The following is a 23,443-nucleotide window of genomic DNA, read 5'->3' as shown; positions in this document are numbered from 1 at the left end:
CTGCACCTATTGTCTATGTTTCTATGTCTATGTTTCTATGTAAACTGGGGGGAGAGTGGGGGTAAATATTGGAGAGGGGAGGGGTAGTAAATACAGTCGAGGGGGTGGTGGGCGTGAATATCGGAGGAGGGAGAGGGGGTGACAGAGGGAGAGGGGGTGTGGGGTGACAGGGAGGGGGTGGAGTGACAAGGAGGGGGTGGGGGTGAGAGAGGGAGGGGGTGAGGGTGGGAGAGGGAGGGGGTGGTGGGGGTGCGAGAGGGAGGGGGTTGGGGGTGAGAAAGGGGGGGGGTGGGGGGTGAGAGGGGGTGGGAGATGGGGTAATTAGAGGGAAGGGAAGGTAAATGCCAGAGTGGGGGAGGGGGAGGGGGAGGGGGAGGGGGAGGGGGAGGGGGAGGGGGAGGGGGAGGGGAGCGGGGGGGGTAGATAAAGAACAAACAATTGGGGGAAGGGAATAAAAACAGGGAATATGGAAAACAACAGAAAGATTCTGAAGACTCCCCGATTCTCTAAAGACTTCCTGCTTTGGCAATACACCATATTGCGACAGAATTTTTACAAATCTATTTTCAAATAATTCCAATTTAATTTTTCAGATCGCCTTCCCACTGGGATCCCGTTCATTTTAAATTAAAAAAAAATCCAAGCCCAGTGTAAAGAAACTATAAAGAGAATGGCAACAGAGAGAATCCAAACATACAACATTTCCACATGCGATTACAATGACTAATTTCAAGTCACTGTAAGCAAGATTCTTCGGGTATTGCATAACAGAGTCAATTGCATAATAAATTACGGACTATTCTTGGAAAAATAATTCTGCTGAAAATGATTGTCCTCGAGCATTTTTTCTTCCCCCTTTGGTGTAAGGCTTGTCGGTGTCAAATACTTCAGTGAGGATACCCTGAGATGAATGCCTTGAGGCCCCTTCTACTGGGGACTGAGGACAACCCCAACACAAGATCAGTCAGTCCACCCTGCAGTTTTTTTTTCCGGTGTGGAGATCTATGTACATTTGAAAGTTCCAAGCAGGCTTGGTTCTCCTGAGTCATAAACGCTTTGTGCCTGAGATGAGGTTGGCTTGGATCTCAAGAGGCCGTGGCTTCCATGCTTTCCTGCTTGACCTTGATGGGCACCAGGGGCCGCGGGCTGCCGTGCGCCATTTTCATGACCGAAGAGTCGAGCCTCTCGTACAGGTTGCACCCGGGGGCCATGAGCCCCCTCTGGTACGTGGCCTCGTCCACCTCCCTCCTCAGCATGGAGAAGATCTGCCTCTCCACCGTGGAGCCCACCTCGTCCCCCTGGCCCATCTCGTCCAGCTTGTCGGCCCCGTCGCTGATGTCGAAACTGTTGATCTCCTCGTTGAAGCGGTGGAGGTCCTCCAGCGAGCGGCCCGGTGCGGGGGCCATGGGGCAGTTGCCCCTCAGGTGGGCCTTCAGGCTGCAGTGGTGGATGTAGGTCTTGTGGCACTGGAGGCACTTGTGCGGGCGCTCCCTGGTGTGAAGGCGCTTGTGCAGCTTCAGGTGGACAAACTGGGTGAACTTGGCCGGGCACAGCTTGCACTGGTACGGCTTCTCCCCCGAGTGTAGGCGCAGGTGAGTCTTCAGGTTGCTGGTACTGCTAAACCTCTTGCGACACACCTGTATGAGAGAGAGGGACAGACAGATCAGCAATCATTGTAATTAAGTAAGTAAGTAAGTAAGTGCGTTTATTGGCCAAGTATTCACATACAAGGAATTTGCCTTGGTGCTCCGCCCACAAGTAACAACATGACATACAGTGACAGTCACGAATGACTTTGAAAACACTAAACATTAATAATAATAAAACATTAATGATAAAACACCATTGATCAAGCATGTGAACCAACAAAATACCAGATCAAAAGGAGGCTACAGATCTGGTATTTTGTTGGTTCACATGCTTGATCAATGGTGTTTTATCATTAATATCTGTTGAGTAGAGCAACTACTCGTGGATAAAAACTGTTTTTATGTCTGGCTGTGGCAGCTTTGACAGTCCGGAGTCGCCTTCCAGAGGGCAGTGATTCAAAGAGTTTGTGGCCAGGGTGAGAGGGGTCAGAGATGATCTTGCCCGCTCGCTTCCTGGCCCTTGCAGTGTACAGTTCATCAATGGAGGGAAGGTTGCAGCCAATAACCTTCTCTGCTGATCGGACGATTCGCTGCAGCCTCCAGGTGTCGTGCTTGGTGGCTGAGCCACTTGGTGGCTTGATTGCATGTTCAATATTTAAGCTCAGTTCAGATTAGTTTCGAGACACAGCGCAGAAACAAGGCCCTTCGGCCCACCGAGTCCATGCCCATCGGCCTTCCCCACACACTGACACAATCCTACACACACTACTCAGGGCTCTTGAAGATAGTGGAGTCAGGGGATATGGGGAGAAGGCAGGAATGGGGCACTGATTGTGGATGATCAGCCATGATCACATTGAATGGCGGTGCTGGCTCGAAGGGCCAAATGGCCTACTCCTGCACCTATTGTCTATTGTCTATTGGGGAGATATTGAACAATTCCTTTTCTTTGGTATTCACCAAGGAGAAGGATATTTAATTATGTGAGGTAAGGGAAACAAGTAGAGTAGCTATGGAAACTATGAGATTCAAAGAAGAGGAAGTACTGACACGTTTGAAAAATATAAAAGTGGATAAGTCTCCAGGTCCTGACAGGATATTCCCTAGGACATTGAGGGAAGTTAGTGTAGAAATAGCAGGGGCTATGACAGAAACATTTCAAATGTTATTAGAAACGGGAATGGTGCTGGAGGATTCGCGTACTGCTATATTTAAGAGGGAGTTAGATGTGGCCCTTGTGGCTAAAGGGATCAGGGGGTATGGAGAGAGGGCAGGTACAGGATACTGAGTTGGATGATCAGCCATGATCATATTGAATGGCAGTGCAGGTTCGAAGGGCCGAATGGCCTACTCCTGCACCTATTTTCTATGTTTCTATGTTACTAGGTTGTTCCATTGTTTAAAAAGGGGTCTAAGAGTAAACCTAGCAATTATAGACCTGTTAGTTTGACGTCAGTGGTGGGCAAATTAATGGAAAGGATATTACGAGATAATATACGTAAGCATCTGGATAAACAGTGTCTGATTAGGAACAGTCAACATGGATTTGTGCCTGGAAGGTCATGTTTGACTAATCTTCTTGAATTTTTTGAAGAGGTTACTCGGGAAATTGATGAGGGTAAAGCAGTGGATGTTGTATATATGGACTTCAGTAAGGCCTTTAACAAGGTTCCTCACGGAAGGTTGGTTAAGAAGGTTCAATTGTTGGGTATTAATAGTGGAGTAACAAGATGGATTCAACAGTGACTGAATGGGAGATGCCAGAGAGTAATGGTGGATGGCTGTTTGTCAGGTTGGAGGTCGGTGACTAGTGGGGTGCCTCAGGGATCTGTGTTGGGTCCACTGTTGTTTGTCATATACATCAATGATCTGGATGATGGTGTGGTAAATTGGATTAGTAAGTATGCAGATGATACTAAGATAGGTGGTGTTGTGGATAATGAAGTAGATTTTCAAAGTCTGCAGAGAGATTTAGGCTATTTGGAAGAGTGGGCTGAAAGATGGCAGATGGAGTTTAATGCTGATAAGTGTGAGGTGCTACATCTTGGCAGGACAAATCAAAATAGGATGTACATGGTAAATGGTAGCGAATTGAGGAATGCAGTTGAACAGAGGGATCTAGGAATAACTGCATAGTTCCCTGAAGGTGGAATCTCATGTAGATAGGTGGTAAAGAAAGCTTTTGGTGTGCCGGCCTTTATAAATCAGAGCATTAAGTATAAAAGTTGGGATGTAATGTTAAAATTGTACAAGGCATTGGTGAGGCCAATTCTGGAGTATGGTGTACAATTTTGGTCGCCAAATTATAGGAAAGATGTCAACAAAATAGAGAGAGCACAGAGGAGATTTACTAGAATGTTGCCTGGGTTTCAGCAACTAAGTTACAGAGAAAGGTTGAACAAGTTAGGGCTTTATTCTTTGGAGCGCAGAAGGTTAAGGGGGGACTTGATAGAGGTCTTTAAAATGATGAGAGGGATAGACAGAGTTGACGTGGAAAAGCTTTTCCCACTGAGAGTAGGGAAGATTCAAACAATAGGACATGATTTGAGAATTAAGGGACAGAAGTTTAGGGGTAACATGAGGGGGAACTTCTTTACTCAGAGAGTGGTAGCTGTGTGGAATGAGCTTCCAGTGAAGGTGGTGGAGGCAGGTTCGATTTTATCATTTAAAAATAAATTAGATAGGTATATGGACGGGAAAGGAATGGAGGGTTATGGTCTGAGCGCAGGTAGATGGGACTAGGGGAGAATACGTGTTCGACACGGACTAGAAGGGTCGAGATGGCCTGTTTCCGTGCTGTAATTGTTATATGGTTATTGGGACAATTTACATTTATGCAAAGCCAGCTAACCTACAAACCTGAGAGGTAATCTTTTTACACAAAGGGTGGTGGGTGTATGGAACAAGCTGCCGGAGGAGGTCATTGAGGCAGGGACTATCGCAATGTTTAAGGAACATTTTAGACAGGTACATGGATAGGACAGGTTTAGAGGGATTATGGGCCAAAGCGAGCCCAGGGCGAGTCCTGACTGGCTGCCTCCGGAGTCTCGAGGTCGCCAGCTCCGCCATTAGGCCACAGCGCAGACGGAGGCAGAGAAGGGGGATACGACAAAAAAGTGGCATTCCCCCAAAGGGAGAGACAGCAAGCCCCGTTTCAACCCCCCACACACATAAACACAACCTAAAAACCAAAAACTTAACTAGACAAAACGAAAAAAAACAACACAAAAAAGTAAAAACAAACGGACTGCAGGCGAGCCGCTGCCGTTCACATGCGCCGCCCATATCCCTTGATTCCACCAGCCCCTAGAGCTCTATCTAACTCTCTCTTAAATCCATCCAGTGATTTGGCCTCCACTGCCCTCTGTCTTTTTCTCGCCTCAGTCTTAAATGGCCTCCCCTTTATTCTAAGACATGTTGATCAGTGTGGACAAGTTGGGCCGAGTGGACTGTTTCACTGTACTTTTCCCCTCTCACCTTGAACCCATGTCCCCTGGTTCTTGATGCCCGTACCAGGGGTAAAGAACTTTGTGCATCACCCTATTTTGTACCCATATGGTTTTATACACCTCTTTCAGATCCTTATCCCTCTCAACTTAAAAATGAGACACAAAGTGCTGCAGTAACTCAGCGGGTCAGGCAGCATCTCTGGAGAGGTGACATTTCTGGTTGGGACCCTTCTTGAAACTGACCCCCACCTGAAACGTCACTTATCCATGTTGTGGAGTCATAAGAGTCATAAAGTGTGGAAACAGGCCCTTCATCCCAACTTCATCCCAACTGACCAACACGCCTCATCTACACTAGTCCCACCTGCCCGCGTTTGGTCCATATTCCTCTAAACCTGTTCTATCCATGAGCTTGTCCAAATGATTCTTAAATGTTGGGATAGTCCCCGTCTCAACTACCTCCTCTGGCAGCTCGTTCCCTACACCCACCACCCAAGGTTACCCCTCAGATTCCTATTTAATCTTTCCCCATCACGTTAAATCTATATGCTCTGGTCCCTCTGCCCCTGCCCTGCACTGGTGTAACATGTTAGGAGGCAGGCAGCAGGGCAGTATGGCAGATCTAAGTTGCTAACACTCTCTACAAAGGAATAACTTTCCTTGCCTTTCACTGAACAGTCTGCAGACGCTCTCTATCACCACTTCACATTATTACAAACAGCCACAGGCCATTTGTTCTTGTGCAACACCAGCCCACAAGTAATGTTTGCTTAAGACCACATATCTTTCACAGTCACATAAATGACAACTTTCCCCCCTAGGCTGCAGGATTCTGGAAGATCGACAGCCTTATGGGGCTGTCCCACTGTATGAGCTAATTCAAGAGATCTCCCGAGTTTCCCCTGATTTGAACTCGGAGATTTACGGTAATAGCCGCTCGTAGGTACTCGGTGCTCTCGTGGACCTGTTGAAAAATCTTCACGAGTCTTCCCGAGCTTACCGCGTTTCCCGAGCTTACCGCGTTTCACGAGCCGCTAAGAGACGTCCCCGACCTCCAACGTATTCGCTACGTTCATTCTCCGTGCTTACCACGAGTTTGATTTTTTTTTAAGCTCTTGAATAAGCTCGTACAGTGGGACAGGGCCCTTACTGTAATTCTGGATTAGTTTCGTTTTGAGATACAGCGTGGAAACAGTCCCTTCAGCCCATCTAGCCTGTGCCGACCAATGATCACACCAGTCATACCAGACTGTAGACTTTACGCTTTTGAGACACAGTACGGTAACAGGCCCTTCGGCCCACTGAGTCCGTGCCGACCAACGATCACCCCCGTACACACTAAACTTTAGACTTTAGATCCAGCGCAGAAACAGGCCCTGCTGTGCCGACCAGCGAACGACCTGCACCCTAGCACTATCCTACACACCAGGGCCAATTTTCACCGAAGCCAATGAACCTGCAAACACTGTACATCTTTGGAGTGGGAGGAAACCGGATCACCTGGAGCAAACCCACGCGGTCACGGGGAGCACGTGCAAAATCCGTACAGACAGCACGCCAAGTCAGGATCCAGCCTGGGTCTCTGGCGCTGTCTCTCCCGCTGCGCCACCGTTCAGATTTATTTAATATTGCTTTGGTCGATGACTGATACTGTTTTCAATCAGGCTGTTTCGCCACCTACGTGGATTATGATCGATTAGAGGGATGTGGGCCAAACGCAGGCAGGTGGGACACTAGTGTAGATGGAGCACGTTGGTCGGTGTGTGGGCAAGTTTCCACGCTGCACGACATGGTTTCCGCGATGCGTCGCAACACGGTTTGGGAACAGCTCCATCCAAGACTCAATTGTGGACGCAGCCCAGACCGTCACACAAACCAACCTCCCTTCCATTGACTCCATCTACACCTCACGCTGCCTCAGCAAGGCCAGCAGCATCATCAAGGACCAGTCGCACCCTCTTCTCCCCTCTCCCATCGGGCAAGAGGTACAGAAGTGTGAAAACGCACACCTCCAGATTCAGAGACAGTTTCTTCCCAGCTGTTATCAGGCAACTGAACCATCCTACGACAACCAGAGAGCGGTCCTGAACTACTATCTACCTCATCGGTGCCCCTTGGACTATCCTTGATCGGACTTTGCTGGCTTTACCTGGCACTAAACGTTATTCCCTCATCATGTATCTGTACACTGTGGACGGCTCGATTGTAATCGAGTATTGTCTTCCCGCAGACTGGTTAGCACGCAACAAAAGCTTTTCACTGTACCTCGGTACACGTGACAATAAACTAAACTGGACTGAACTATGACTCTAAAGGTACACAAAATTGCTGGGGAAACTCAGCGGGTGCAGCAGCATCTATGGAGCGAAGGAAATAGGCGACGTTTCGGGCCGAAACCCTTCTTCAGACTGATGGGGGGTGGGAAAAAAGAAGGAAAAGAGGAAGAGGAGGAGGAGCCCGAGGGCGGGCGGATGGGAGGGTGGGAGGAGACAGCTAGAGGGTTAAGGAGGGGGAGGAGACAGCAAGGGCTAGCCAAATTGGGAGAATTCAATGTTAATGCCATAAGGACGCAAGGTCCCCAGACGGAATATGAGGTGCTGTTCCTCCAATTTCCGCTGTTGCTCACTCTGGCAATGGAGGAGACCCAGGACAGAGAGGTCGGATTGGGAATGGGAGGGGGAGTTGAAGTGCTGAGCCACCGGGAGGTCAGGTAGGTTATTGCGGACTGAGCGGAGGTGTTCGGCGAAACGATCGCCCAACCTACGCTTGGTCTCACCGATGTAAATCAGCTGACATCTAGAGCAGCGGATGCAGTAGATGAGGTTGGAGGAGATACAGGTGAACCTTTGTCGCACCTGGACTAGGTACGGGATACTGAGTTGGATGATCAGCCATGATCATTATTTCCTTCGCTCCATAGATGCTGCTGCACCCGCTGAGTTTCCCCAGCAATTTTGTGTACCTTCGATTTCCAGCATCTGCAGTTCCCTTTTGAACACTATGACTCTAAAGGAGCAGGCAAAAATGCTGGAGGAACTCAGCGAGTGAGGCAGCGTCTATGGGGCGAAGGAATAGGTGACGTTTCGGGTCTGTGACCCGAAACGTCACCTATTCCTTCGCCCCATAGACGCTGCCTCACCCGCTGAGTTTCTCCAGCATTTCTGTCCGCCTTCGATTTTTCCAGCATCTGCAGTTCTTTCTTAAACTCGTTTTGTTTTAAAAAATACAGCAATGAAAGTCGTTGTCTACCTGGCATTCGTGTGGCTTCTCCCCAGTGTGAACAAGATAGTGCTTCTGTAGGTGGGCCAGTTGTGTGAAGCCTTTACTGCACGTCTGACACTTGAAGGGCCGTTCTCCACTGTGTACCCGCAGATGGACCTGGTAAGACAAAACGACGTTTGAGGCTCCAAACCCTTCGTTTTTAGTTTAGTTCCGACTAGGGTTGCCAACTGTCCCGATCTGAGTATAGGAGCAGGGAGGTTCTACTGCAGTTGTACAGGGTCTTGGTGAGACCACACCTGGAGTATTGCATACAGTTTTGGTCTCCAAATCTGAGGAAGGACATTCTTGCCATAGAGGGAGTACAGAGAAGGTTCACCAGACTGATTCCTGGGATGTCAGGACTTTCATATGAAGAAAGACTGGATAGACTCGGCTTGTACTCGCTAGAATTTAGGAGATTGAGGGGGGATCTTATCAAAACGTACAAAATTCTTAAGGGGTTGGACAGGCTAGATGCAGGAAGATTGTTCCCGATGTTGGGGAAGTCCAGAACAAGGGGTCACAGCTTAAGGATAGAGGGGAAATCTTTTAGGACCGAGATGAGAAAAACATTTTTCACACAGAGAGTGGTGAATCTGTGGAATTCTCTGCCACAGAAGGTAGTTAAGGCCAGTTCATTGGCTATATTTAAGAGGGAGTTAGATGTGGCCCTTGTGGCTAAAGGGATCAGGGGGTATGGAGAGAAGGCAGGTATGGGATACTGAGTTGGATGATCAGCCATGATCATATTGAATGGCGGTGCAGGCTCGAAGGGCCGAATGGCCTACTCCTGCACCTATGTTCTATGTTTCTATGTTTCTATGTATTAGCCGGGACATCCCGTATATTGGGCTAAATTGGTTTGTCCCATACAGCACCGCCCTTATCCCGTATTTGACTGCTACTACTCGGGTCGAGGGGACTGTCGGGGTCGGACCCCGCCTCACCCGTCCCGACGTGGTGCAGCCCGTGGAGTGCAGCAGCAGCAACAGCAGCCCCTCGCCCGTGGCCCCGTCGGTCGGCAGCCCGGCCAGTTGTCCGACCTTCGGACCTTCGCGTGCCGTCGACACCACCACCACCCCTCCTTGTCATGGCCGATCATCGGTTCAATTAGTTGGACGGGGGGGCCGGACTTTGCGAGCGACTTCACGCGGCCCCCGGGCCAAAACTCCTCAGCTGGCCCGCCGGCTGGGCTTTGTGTTACAGTCCAGCACCCGAGCCAACTCGTCATTCACCCAGCCATGGCCGAGTCGGTCAACGAATTGCCGTTGGGAATTTGTCCCTTATTTTGACTCTTTGCCCCTTATTTGGGAGTTAGAAAGTTGGCAACCCTAGTTCAGAGATACAGTACGGAAACAGGCCCTTCGGCCCACCTAGTCCGTGCTGACCAACGACTAGACTTTAGAGATACAGTACGTAAACATAGAAACATAGAAATTAGGTGCAGGAGTAGGCCATTCGGCCCTTCGAGCCTGCACCGCCATTCAATATGATCATGGCTGATCATCCAACTCAGTATCCCATCCCTGCCTTCTCTCCATACCCCCTGATCCCTTTAGCCACAAGGGCCACATCTAACTCCCTCTTAAATATAGCCAATGAACTGGCCTCAACTACCTTCTGTGGCAGAGAATTCCACAGATTCACCACTCTCTGTGTAAAAAATGATTTTCTCCTCTCGGTCCTAAAAGATTTCCCCCTTATCCTTAAACTGTGACCCCTAGTTCTGGACTTCCCCAACATCGGGAACAATCTTCCTGCATCTAGCCTGTCCAACCCCTTAAGAATTTTAAGAAACAGGCCCTTCGGCCCACCGAGACGGTGCTGACCGACAATCACCCGTGCAAACTAAACTTTAGACTTTAGAGATACAGCGTGGAAACAGGCGGTTCAGCCCACAGAGTCCGCAACGACCTGCGACCCCCCGCACATTAACACTACCCTACACACAGTCTATGGACAATTTACATTTATACCAAGCCAATGAATGTACAAACCTGCACGTCTTTGGAGTGTGGGAGGAAACCGGAGAGTATGAGAGGAAAGGCAGAGATAGATAGATTGTTGATTCGTACGGGTGTCAGGGGTTGTGGGGAGAAGGCAGGAGAATGGGGCAAGGAGGGAGAGATAGATCAGAGGTAGAATGGCGGAGCGGACTAGATGGGCTGCTTCTGCTCCTGTGCCTTATGAATCTAGAACAGTGGAGCATAGGGTGCCACAGCGGTTGAGTTGCTGCCTCACGGCACCAGAGACCCGGGTTTGATCCGGACTCCGTGCGCTGTTTGTATGTTCTCCCTGTGACCACGTGGGTTTACTCTGGGTGTCCTGGTTTCCTTCCACATCCCAAATCGGTGCAGGTTTGTAGGTTAATTGGCTTCTGTAAGCTGTGGAATTCTCTGCCTCAGAGGGCGGTGGAGGCTGGTTCTCTGGATGCTTACAAGAGAGAGCTAGGGATAGCGGAGTTAATGGATATGGGGAGAAGGCAGGAACGGGGTACTGATTGTGGATGATCAGCCATGATCACATTGAATGGCGGTGCTGGCTCGAAGGACCGAATTCCTGCACCTATTGTCTATTGTCTAAATTGTTACTAGTGTGTGGGATAGTGTTAGAGGACAGGTGATTGCTGGGCAGCATGGACTTCATAGCTGCATCCATGCAAAATGATGTCCCTTGACCAGTACGTGTGTCAGGGGTTATGGGGAGAAGGCAGGAGAATGCGGTTAAGAGGGAGAGATAGATCTGCCATGATTGAATGGCGGACTAGACGCGATGGGGCCTAATGGCCTAATTATAGACAATAGACAATAGGCCATTTAGCCCTTCGAGCCAGCACCGCCATTCAATGTGATCATGGTTGATCATCCCCAATCAGTACCCCGTTCCTGCCTTCTCCCCATATCCCCTGACTCCGCTATCTTTAAGAGCCCTATCTAGCTCTCTCTTGAAATTCATATTCATAAGTTCTAGGAGCAGAACTAGGCCATTTGGCCCACCAAGTCTTCTCCGCCATTCTATCATGTCCATTCAACTTCTGGCTAAAGAAATTCATCCTCGTCTCCTTCCTAAAGGAATGTCAATAGACAATAGACAATAGGTGCAGAAGTAGGCCATTCAGCCCTTCAATCCAGCACTGCCATTCAATGTGATCATGGCTGATCATCCCCAATCAGTACCCCGTTCCTGCCTTCTCCCCATATCCCCTGACTCCGCTATCTTTAAGAGCCCTATCTAGCTCTCTCTTGAAAGCATCCAGAGAACCAGCCTCCACCGCCCGCTGAGGCAGAGAATTCCACAATGCGTGTTCTGCTCCAATAAGTTATGAACTTATTGAGATAGAAGCAGCTCTTGGGGCTAATGGAATCAAGGGATACGGGGAGAAGGCAGGAACGGGGTACTGATTTTGGATAATCGGCCGTGATCAATACTGGCACGAAGGGCCGAACGGCCTACCCACGCCTATTTCCTATTTTTCTACATAGAACAAAACCACGGCTCACCCACCTTAAGGTTTGACAGCTGGCCGAAGGTCTTGTAGCAGACATTACACTCGTACTTAATCTTGCCGTTCTGCTTCTTTAGGGGGTAAGGGAGAGTCTTGTACCCGGTGAGGTTCCTCTTTGGTTTCATGAGATTCATGGCCTCTTCCGAGCGTTCATGGCCGTGGCCGTGGCCGTTGCCCAGGCCGGCTGAGGTAGGTGCGGGTTGAGCGGCCGGTTGATCAGAGTGTGCGGCGGCTGCGATGCCGGCGCGCGGCGAAGCGTCCCCGCGGTCGGGGGTCCCGTCTTTTCCGGCGTGGCCGGCGGCGGTGAAGGCGCTGTTGCGGGCGGGAACCAGGAAGTCCCTCGGCCGCTCGGGGGCCAGCAGGAGCCGGCGCGCCCCGTCGGCGGAGGCGGCCAGCGGCGCGGACTGGCCGAAGACGTGGTGGGGGAAGCCGCCGTAGAACGGGTAGACCCGGGGCAGGAGGCCCAGGTTGCCCACGCCGGCCAAGGAGTTGGGCCCGTGGCAGCCCAGCGGGTAGTGCGGCAGCATGAACCTGGAGTACTGCCCGCTGACCGGCCCGTAGGTGTGAAGGAAGGGCAGGTGGGGAGGAGGAGGGAAGGGCGGGAGGGACCCCAAGCCTTCTCGGTTGTAGGGCCCGGTCAAGAACGGGAACATCTGCTTGCGTTCCCCCGTGGACGGGATGAGGGGCGGGAGGTGGGACTCTGGGCTGCTGTGCGGAGTCAGGCTCTTGAAGCTGTGATCCGGGCTGCTCCGGGACGATGGGCTGGAGGTGAGCGACGACTGTAGCGGGGACCGCTTGGCGTAACCCCGCCTCTCCGCGCCGTAGTCCTCCGGTCTCAACGGGTAGACAACACGAGGGAGGAATGTCCGCTCGGGGCTGTGCTTCTTGCTGATGTGCTCCATCTCCTTCCCGGGAGCCGCCTTGGGATGGGCGTCCTTGCTCGGGTGTTCCCCGCCAACGTGAGCTCGGCGCATCACGGCGTCGTCCTTCATCGCCCCGCTCCCTTCCGTCGGGTACACCTTCCCTCGATGCTCTGCAGAAAAAGCAAAATTATAAAAGGACTGGACAAGCTAGATGCAGGAAAAATGTTCCCAATGTTGGGGCGAGTCCAGAACCAGGGGCCACAGTCTTAGAATAAAGGGGAGGCCATTTAAGACTGAGGTGAGGAAAAACTTTTTCACCCAGAGAGTTGTGAATTTGTGGAATTCCCTGCCACAGAGGCCAGTGGAGGCCAAGTCACTGGATGGATTTAAGAGAGAGTTAGATAGAGCTCTAGGGGCTAGTGGAGTCAAGGGATATGGGGAGAAGGCAGGCACGGGTTATTGATGGGGGACGATCAGCCATGATCACAATGAATGGCGGTGCTGGCTCGAAGGGCCGAATGGCCTCCTCCTGCACCTATTTTCTATGTTTCTATGTTTCTATCACGTTAGGAAGCAAATGGTGGAGAGATGGCGGGCTCCAGTCAGATGTATGGAACGAGCTGCCAGAGGAGGTAGTCGAGGCAGGTACGATATCAACAATTAGAAGTATAAGAAGCAATTAGACAGTTACATGGATAGGACAGGTTTAGAGGGATGTGGGCCAAATGCGGGCAGGTGGGACTAGTGTAGCTGGGACATGTTGGGCAAATTGGGCCGAAGGGCCTGTTTCCACGCTGTATCACTCTATGACCTGCTCTGAGGGCCAGCATTGACCCAATGGGATGAATGGACTTCTAATGTTTAGGGTTTTTTTTAGTTTGGTTTCGTTTATTGACACGTGTACCGAGGTGCAGTAAAAAGCTTTTGTTGCAAGGACATGAGAGAAAACTATGCAGGCAGGTGCTACGAGTGTAGTTTAGTTTAGTTTTTGTGTAGTTTAGAGATACAGCGCGGAAACAGGCCCTTCGGCCCACCGAGTCCGCGCCGACCAGCGATCCCCGCACACTAACACTATCCTACACACACTAGGGACAATTTTTACATTTTACCAAAGCCAATTAACCTACAAACCTGAACGCCTTTGGAGTGCGGGGGTTAATCGAAAATCTTGCAAGAAATCCGCACAGGTCATGGGGAGAACGTGCAAACTCCGTACAGACAGCATTCGTGGTCGGGATTGAACCCAGGTCTCTGGAGCTATGAGGCCACCACTCCTATATGGTGAGTGTACAGAACGAGTTGCCAGACGAGGTAGTTGAGGCACAGTTTAAGACATTTGGACAGGTGAGTTGGATGATCAGCCATGATCATTTTGAATGGCGGTGCAGGCTCGAAGGGCTGAATGGCCTACTCCTGCACCTATTTTCTATGTTTCTATGTTTACAGGGACAGCAAAGGTTTGGAGGGATAAGGCCAAACGCACTCAGGTGGGACTAATGTGGCTGGGACATGTTGGCCGGTGTGGGCAAGTTGGCACTCTGTGACTCTAAGTTGTCCATGCCGAGTGGAGCTAGCCACAAGCATCTACAGCGGAGTTTAGCTTCAACATATCCCGGGCTATTGTTAGAGAAAGCTCTGCCCAGTTTTGGTGCGTTAATCTGGGCCGTCCCGTTACGAGTTCGACAGCCACAAGGTTCACCGCATTGTCAGACAATGACTTGCTTACTGAGATCCTGCAGACTGCAGCTCACTTCCTGCGGTGATATCCCTGTGAACAGGAACCCAAACACAAATATCCTTTTCATGTTTGTTAATGAGGCTTTCCTTTGTCGAAATTAAAGTATTAAGGGCCTGTCCCACTTGGCGATTTTTCCAGCGACTGCTGGCATCATTGACTGGCGTATCAGGTCACCGAAATATTCGTGGCGTGACGCGGCGTGGTGACGTATTGGCGCGCGGTGTTTTTTATAGCGTTGCAACATTTTATTTGTTCAAATGTTCAATATCTTTTGGCGACACGTATGTGACGCCGGCAGTCGCCGAAAAAAATCACCAAGTGCGACAGGCCCTTAAATGTCTCCCGCTGGTCTTCCCTCAATGAATTAAGTTACATATTATTTTATTAGGGCAGCACAGCGCCAGAGACCCTGGTTCGATCCTGACCACGGGATCTGTCTGTGTGGCGTTTGCATGTTCTCCCTGTAACTGCATGGGTTTCCTTCGGGTGACAATAGACGATAGACAAATAGGTGCAGGAGCAGGCCATTCGGCCCTTCGAGCCAGCACCGCCATTCAATGTGATCACGGCTGATCATGCCCCAATCAGTACCCCGTTCCTGCCTTCTCCCCATATCCCCTGACTCCGCTATTTTTAAGAGCCCTATCTAGCTCTCTCTTGAAAGTATCCGGGTGCTCCGGTTTTCTCCCACACGCTCATAGACGTGCGGGTTTGTAGGTCAACCGGCTTCTGTAGATGGATCCTTAGTGTGTAGGGAGCGGGTGGGGAAAGTGGGATAACATGGGATTAGTGAGAACAGGTGATTGAGGTTCGATGTGGACTCGGTGGGCAGTAGGTAACGTGTGCATGTTTCTATATTTAAACTTAAATGTTATTTACCAAAATGTGATACCACGTGTTTCACACATAATGCAGATCTATAACACAGGAACAAGCCCTTCCACTACCAATGCCCATGGTGAACATGACGCCGGTCACGGTGGCGCAGCGGTAGAGTTGCTGCCTTACAGCGAATGCAGCGCCGGAGACCCGGGCTTGATCCCGACTTTAGGATAGTGATAGTATGCTGGGACCACTGGTCAGCGCTGACTCGCTGGGCCGAAGAACCTGTTTCTGCACTGTATTGCTAAACTAAACTAAAGCTAGATTGTTGAAACAAAGAACAGAGTCTCTTGCCCAGAGTAGGGTAATGGAGAGCCAGAGGGCAGAGGTTGAAGGTGAGGGTGGTGGGTGTGTGGAACGAGCTGCCAGAGGAGGTAATTGAGGCTGGGACTATCGCAACATTTAAGAAGCAATTAGACAGGTACATGGATAGGACAGGTTTAGAGGAATATGGGCGAAACGCAGGCAGGTGGGACTAGTGTAGATGGGACATGTTGGCCAGTGTGGGCTAGTTGGGCCAATTTTCATGCTGTACCACTCTATGACTCTACAACTGCAGATGATGGGTAGTACACAAAAGGACACAGAGTGCTGGAGTAACACAGCGGGTCAGGCAGCATCTGTGGAGAACATGGATAGGTGACGTTTCACAGAGTGCTGGAGTAACACAGCGGGTCAGGCAGCATCTGTGGAGAACATGGATAGGTGACGTTTCACAGAGTGCTGGAGTAACACAGCGGGTCAGGCAGCATCTGTGGAGAACATGGATAGGTGACGTTTCACAGAGTGCTGGAGTAACTCAGCGGGTCAGGCAGCATCTGTGGAAAACATGGATAGGTGACGTTTCACAGAGTGCTGGAGTAACTCAGCGGGTCAGGCAGCATCTGTGGAGAACATGGATAGGTGACGTTTCACAGAGTGCTGGAGTAACTCAGCGGGTCAGGCACCATCTGTGGAGAACATGGATAGGTGACGTTTCACAGAGTGCTGGAGTAACTCAGCGGGTCAGGCACCATCTGTGGAGAACACGGATAGGTGATGTTCTTCAGTGATTGTAGGTGGAGGCGGGCGGGGGAGAAGAAAGCCGGAAAAGGAGTTCTGGGGCTACTAAGATCACAGAGTATTAATCGATTACTCTTGTGCCTTCACAAAGGAGGTGAGGAGGAATGTATTTAGCCAGAGGGTGGTGAATCTGTGGAATTCATTGACATAGAAGGCTGAGGAGGCCAAGTCAATGGGTATTTTTAATGATAGACGGATTGGAAGGATATGGATCATGTGCAGGCAGAGGAGATTTAGTTTAGTTTAGAGATACAGCGCAGAAACAGGCCCTTCGGCCCACCAGGGTCCGTGCCGACCAGCGACCCCCCCCCCGCACATCAACACCATCCTACACCCACCAGGGACAATTTTATTTTTTAACAATTATCAGGCCAATTAACCTAAAAGACCTGCACGCCTTTGGAGTGTGGGAGGCAACCGAAGATCTCGGAGAAAACCCACGTAGGTCACGGGGAGAACGTACAAACTCCGTACAGACAGCGCCCGTAGTCGGGATCGAACCCGGGTCTCCGGCTCTATAAGGTAGTAACTCTACCGCTGCGCCACCGTGCATTTGGTGATAATTTCTTGGGGGTGAAGGATAGGAGGAGGGGGGGGGGGGGGGGGGGGCGGAGGAATTCCACCATCGAGATCAAACAAGTGGCCCATTTCCTCTTGTGTTTATTTCCGCACACTGTTTACAGTCCTTCCCCCAACCCCCGCTTCTATCAATAGCCAGGCCCGCGGCGGTCTCTAGTGTGAGCAAGGACGCACATGACTTGGGCTGTCATTTCAACTCGACAGCTCGGAGCCGTCAGACAAAGTGCTTCTGGAAGCCGGGGATGAGGGAGTGCTCCAGGTCTCAGCAGCGTTGATGGACGATCAGAGATCAGTGCCTATCTGCTGCTGCAAGGCTAAATAAACAGGCCAGTGTGGACACTGCAGGCAAGGTGCTGATAGTTTGCCCAGATAGTGCACACACACACACACACACACACACACTCACTGGCCACTAGACAAAAATAAATAGCGAGGGTTATCGCGGAGAGATACCCATCTCTCAAATAGGGCTTGGCGGGCAGGAAGTTCAAGTAGTCAGTGAACTTTTCTTAAGTCCACGCTCCGGGAAGTGAGCTGTCAGTGTTATTCCCACCGACTCCTGGTTAATGGATGGGCCGGAGGGGCAGTGAAAGAAATGATGCGCCTGTTTTTGTAGGAGCGACGGAGGCTCGCGACGTGCTTTTCCAAGTCAGTCCCGTGTCCTAAACCAGTGGTTCCCAACATGTTTTAGCTCATGGCCCCCTTGGGATCTTTTAATTTTTCTGTGCCCCCCCACCCCCCCCCCCGACATTATTAGCGGAAAAAAAGCACTTCAATATTATAATACCTTCCATAAAAATATCACTGTCTATTAATGACACATCTTTTGTTCTATTCCACAAACATCAAAAATATTTCAACTACATCGATTTAAATTTATTAGAACTGAAATTTAGGAGGCAGCAGGGTGGAAGCTCTGTGGCCCCCTTCATTGAACCTGTGGCCCCCCCTTAATCCCAACATTTTTCTGTGGCCCCCCCTGAAATTTGCCAGGTTGGGAATCACTGTCCTAAAGGATCAGGTCAGCAACATTGGAACCTGGCCAAGGTTCAGGAGTTACAGAGTCACAGGGTCATGCAAGCTGGACACGTTCGTTGTGTGTGGGATAAAACTGGGGTGAACGGGCGATCGCTGGCCAGCGCGGACTTGGTGGGTTGTAGGGCCTGTCTCCACACTCTATCGTTAAACTATGCGGCAAAAGGATAGTGCGTGCTAATATTGGCATAGAGGCTTGGAAAAAAGCCCTTTGGCCCAACTTGCCCACAACGAGCAACATGTCCCATCTAAGATGTTGCATGTTCACGCTGGATCTCCAAACCAAACCAAACTAAACTAAACTAAACTAAACTAAGGTGGGTGAGGCAGCATCTATGGAGCGAAGGAATAGGTGACGTTTCAGCAATGATCATATTGAATGGCGGTGCAGGCTCCAAGGGCCGAATCCCTACTCCTGCACCTATTTTCTATGTTTCTATGTTTCTATGTTTCTATGTTTCTATGTTTCAGGTCAAGACCCTTCTTCAGACTGAAGAAGGGTCTTGACCCGAAACGTCATCTATTCCTTCGCTCCATAGATGCTGCCTCACCCGCTGAGTTTCTCCAGCATTTTTGTCTACCTTCGATTTTTCCAGCATCTGCAGTTCTTTCTTAAACTAAACTGAGGAACTGTTTCCACGTTATACATGTAAACAACTAAACTAAACTAAATTAAAATAAAATAAAACATCTAGGGTTGCCAACTGTCCCGTATTAGCCGGGACATCCGGTATATTGGTTTGTCCCGTACGGGACCGCCCTTGTACCGTATTTGTCTGCTACTACTCGGGTCGAGGGGACTGTCGGGTCGGACCTCGCCTTATCCGCCTTTTGCCCCTTATTTGGGAGTGAGAAAGTTGGCAACCCTAAGTACACCGAAACAACTAAACTAACCTAAACTGTATATCTAAACAACTCAGCCACACTAATATAAACAGGAAGAGATAAAACAGCAGGTCTGGGAGTACCTGAACCGTCTGAATATTGTAGTCGGCAGGGAGGTACTCTGCATATCGCCAACTTGGACAATTTTACTTTTTTTTAAAAATCAAGCCAATTGACCTACAAACCCGTACGTCTTTGGAGTGTGGGGCGAAACCGAAGATCTCGGAAAAAACCCACGCAGATCACGGGGAGAACGTGCAAACTCCGTACAGACAGCGCCCGCGGTCGGGATTAAACCCGGGAGACCTGCCCACACCGCAACATATCCCTCCGTCCTGCTGTATCACTCCTGCTACTGAGTTGAGGCCTCACACTCAGTTCTGAAGAAAGTAACAAAGGCGGGCAGTCAGAGCTGCAGCAACCACAGCCGACTAGATGCCTGCCTTACCAGATAACTGCAGCTCGCCCCAGAGCCATTGTACGGGGCCAGTAATAAGAGGACAAGTTCACAGCACATCTCCCGTCCTGTTATCTGCAGTTAAACACGGGTTCCGTCGAGTGCTTTACACTGATTACAGATTCCCAACCCTGCTATAAAGGATACAGCATGCTATTACCCTCAAGCAATGTCTTATTCCTTTGCAGAGGGTGAAGGGCCTGTCCACTTCCCCGAGTTAGTCACAATTTCTCCTGAATTATTCACAAATTCTCCCGAGTTTTCAAACTCGCAGAATGTTCGTAACGAGTCTGTAGGAGGCCGTGGGTGTATCGTAGCGGCTCGTTATGCCAGCCATGGGTACTCGGGGCATCAGAGGTAAGTCGGGACGTTTTTTCCAGCCTGATGAAAAATTTCCACGTGTAATAAAATATCCCCGAGTACCTACAGCTGGCATGACCTTTCACTTACTGACTTTGATTTATTTTTGCTGAAAAGGCAAATTTACGACTCTCGCCAATCAGTCTGTGACCACAACCAGTTTTAACTTTAGGGGGCGGGGGGGGGGGGGGTAGAGAAGTCAATGATTGTAATCTGACAAATGTTGGTAAAATGAAAATAAGGTGCCATAAAAAATCAAAATGGCTTCCAGACTTGGTTACCAAGAGATAGATGGTGAGAGGGGAAAGAGTTTCTAGGAACCTGAGGGACAACCTTTCCATTCAGAGTGTGGTGGGTGTATGGAATGAGCTGCCAGAGGAGCAGATCGATCGAGGCAGGTACTATAACAGCACATAGCAGCCCCGAGTTCAATCCTGCCCTCGGGTGCAGTCTGTTCGGAGTTTGCACGTTCTCCCTGTGACCGTGTGGGATTTTCTCCGGGTGCTCTGGCTTGCTCCCACATCCCAAAGACTTGCAGGCTTGTGGGCTAATTTACCCTCTGTGTCGGGAGTGGATGCAAAATTGGGATATCATGGAACGAGTGTGAATGGGCGATTGATAGTGGGCCGAAGGGCCTGTTTCCACGCTGCATCTCCAAGCCAAGCTAAAGAAAACCCTTCCTTACCGCTGGGTGGGACTCCTGGACTGTGCTGCCATTTCCCATGTAGGTCCTCAATCTTCGGCAGATTGATGCACTCTGGAGGCAGGGAAAGAAAGAGGATACGAGTTAAGCTTTGGGACAAAAATATTTACATATAATCCAGCACTTCTAAAAGATCAAACAACCCATCAAATTCCCCATTTGGTGGATGGCTAATTGCAAAGCCACGGACTCGTTCCAACTCTCATCTCCCCGGCCTCAGACAAAAGTACACAAGGTGCTGGAGTCACTCAGCGGGACAGGCAGCATCTCCGGAGAGAAGGAATGGGCGACGTTTTGGGTCGAGACCCTTCATCAGCCTTGAGGGTCAGGGGAGAGGGAGTCCAGAGATATGGAAGGGTAAGGTGTGAAAACAAATCAAAGAGTGGCAGCAAAGAGAAATGGGAGGGAGGTTGGTTTTCCTTCCACCTGGAAAATGAACCTCAATATTAGCGTGGGTGGACCCCCGTAAAAGGGGGGAGTGGGGGGGGCGGGATACGTTGAGACTTTGTCAGCGCCAATTATGTGGCGACTCTTTGCATAAGGCAGAGACAGATAGAAACACCGAAACATAGAAACTAGGTGCAGGAGGAGGCCATTCGGCCCTTCGAGCCAGCACCGCCATTCATTGTGATCATGGCTGATCGTCCACAATCAATAACCCGTGCCTGCCTTCTCCCCATATCCCTTGACTCCACCAGCCCCTAGAGCTCTATCTAACTCTCTCTTAAATCCATCCAGTGACTTGGCCTCCACTGCCCTCTGTGGCAGGGAATTCCACAAATTCACAACTCTCTGGGTGAAAAAGTTTTTTCTCACCTCAGTCTTAAATGACCTCCCCTTTATTCTAAGACTGTGGCCCCTGGTTCTGGAATCGCCCAACATTGGGAACATTTTTCCTGCATCTAGCTTGTCCAGTCCTTTTATAATTTTATATGTTTCTATAAGATATTCCCCTCATCCTTCTAAACTCCAGTGAATACAAGCCTAGTATTTTCAATCTTTCCTCATATGACAGTCCCGCCATCCCAGGGATCAATCTCGTGAACCTACGCTGCACTGCCTCAATAGATTCTTGATTAGTACGGGTGTCAGCGTTTCTAGGGAGAAGGCAGGAGAATGGGGTTAGGAGGGAGAGATAGATCAGCCATGATTGAATGGCTGAGTAGACTTGATGGGCCGAATGGCTTTCTTCTGCTATAACTTATGAACGTAGAACTGTGGAGCATAGGGCAGCACAGCAGTAGAATCGCTGCCTCGTAGCGCCAGAGGCCCGGGTTCGATCCTGACTATGGGTGCTGTCTGTACGGAGTTTGTACGTTCTCCCATAAACGTGCAGGTTGGTAGGATAATTGACTTGATGGGCCGAATGGCCTAATTCTGCTCCTATCACTTATGAACATGACCCTATAGGTTGGATATGCATAACAATAGGGTTTCACTGTGACTTGCCATTCATTCATTCATACATTCATTCATTCAGGTGTACACAATCATGAGAGGAATAGATCGGGTAGATGCACAGAGTCTTTTGCCCAGAGTAGGGGAATCGAGGACCAGAGGACATAGGTTCAAGGTGAAGGGGGAAAGGATTTAATAGGAAGCTGAGGGGTAACTTTCACACACAGAGGGTGGTGGGTGTATGGAACGAGCTGCCAGAGGAGGTAGTTGAGGCTGGGACTATCCCATCGTTTAAGAAACAGTTGGACAGGTACATGGATAGGACAGGTTTGGAGGGTTATGGACCAAGCGCTGGCAGGTGGGACTAGTGTAGCTGGGACATTGTTGGCCGGTGTGGGCGAATTGGGCCGTTTCAGCACTAATTTGAGGAAGGACATTCTTGCTATTGAGGGAGTGCAGCGTAGGTTTACAAGGTTAATTCCTGGGATGGCGGGACTGTCATATGCTGAGAGAATGGAGCAGCTGGGCTTGTACACTCTGGAGTTTAGAAGGATGAGAGGAGATCTCATTGAAACATATAAGATTGTTAAGGGCTTGGACACGCTAGAGGCAGAAAACATGTTCCCGATGTTGGGCCATTCGGCCCATCAAGTCCATTCCGCCATTCAATCATGGCTGATCTATCTCTCCCTCTCAACCCAGCATATTATAAATCCTACCTATGTACGAAACAACATCAGGGTAATGAGGAGTCATAAGTTCATAAGGGATAGGAGTATTCCAGAACCAGGGGCCACAGTTTAAGAATAAGGGGTAAGCCATTTAGAACGGAGACGAGGAAACACTTTTTCTCACAGTGAGTGGTGAGTCTGTGGAATTCTCTGGAGGCCGGTTCTCTGGATGCTTTCAAGAGAGAGCAAGATAGGGCTCTTAAAGATAGCGGAGTCAGGGGATATGGGGAGAAGGCAGGAACGGGGTACTGATTGGGGATGATCAGCTATGATCACATTGAATGACGGTGCTGGGTCCAATGGCCTACTCCTGCACCTATTGTCTATTGTCTAATATATCACTCTATGACTCTAACTGTGGGTCCACTCACTCAGCTTGATCATCATCAGGTCATCGGAGGCTGGGTAGTGGAGGCGTTCGGCAAACTCGCTGCAGTACCAGACCAGGAGCTCCTGGTTGGCGGGGATGGCCTTCACCGTGTAGAAGTAGATGTCCATCCCATTCTGACACGCGGCCAGGCACTGCTCTTGCTTCGAGCGGGTGGGGTTCACGTACCGCATCCAGTTGCTCTTGCTCTCGTCAAAGCCGTCGACAAAGTGGTGCAGGTCGCCGCTGGAGTAGACCTGAAACACAGTCGTAGAGACAGATGTAGAGAAAGCCGTGTTCATCCGTCCCACCAGCAGAAATAGGCCATTCGGCCCATCAAGTCCACTCCGCCATTCAATCATGGCTGATCTATCTCTCCCTCTCAACCCAGCAAATTATAAATCCTACCTTTGTAAGAAACAACGTCAGGAGGATGAGGAGTCGTAAGTTCATAAGGGATAGAAACATAGAAACATAGAAAATAGGTGCAGGAGTAGGCCATTCGGTCCTTCGAGCCTGCACCGCCATTCAATATGATCATGGCTGATCATCCAGCTCAGTATCCTGTACCTGCCTTCT

At 50.0% G+C, this 23,443-nt stretch overlaps 1 protein-coding gene across 1 annotated transcript; it reads right to left on the bottom strand.

Annotated features, from left to right (window-relative positions):
• Positions 1–633: 633 nt before the first annotated feature.
• Positions 634–23,197, bottom strand: prdm1 (PR/SET domain 1). Its single transcript, XM_033021925.1, has 5 exons — positions 22,869–23,197; positions 20,351–20,422; positions 11,804–12,837; positions 8,288–8,416; positions 634–1,637 (listed from the first exon to the last, which is right to left on the bottom strand). Exons 1-5 carry the CDS (start codon positions 23,164–23,166, stop codon positions 1,086–1,088), a joined length of 2,085 nt encoding a protein of 694 aa, XP_032877816.1. The 5' UTR covers positions 23,167–23,197; the 3' UTR covers positions 634–1,085.
• Positions 23,198–23,443: the final 246 nt, after the last annotated feature.

Source organism: Amblyraja radiata, chromosome 5, assembly GCF_010909765.2.
Source record: "Amblyraja radiata isolate CabotCenter1 chromosome 5, sAmbRad1.1.pri, whole genome shotgun sequence".
Lineage (NCBI taxonomy): Eukaryota > Metazoa > Chordata > Chondrichthyes > Rajiformes > Rajidae > Amblyraja > Amblyraja radiata.
Note: the sequence above shows the minus strand (reverse complement) of the source record. Positions and strands in the feature narration are given on the sequence as shown.

Coding starts and splice junctions, on each gene's coding strand:
- prdm1 (XM_033021925.1), bottom strand. CDS start 23,166: ATGAACACGGCTTTCTCTACATCTGTCTCTACGACTGTGTTTCAGGTC. Junction 20,423..22,868: donor CCTGATGATGATCAAGCTGA/GTGAGTGGACCC, acceptor CCCTGCCTCCAG/AGTGCATCAATCTGCCGAAG. Junction 12,838..20,350: donor TCCAGGAGTCCCACCCAGCG/GTAAGGAAGGGT, acceptor CTTTTTCTGCAG/AGCATCGAGGGAAGGTGTAC.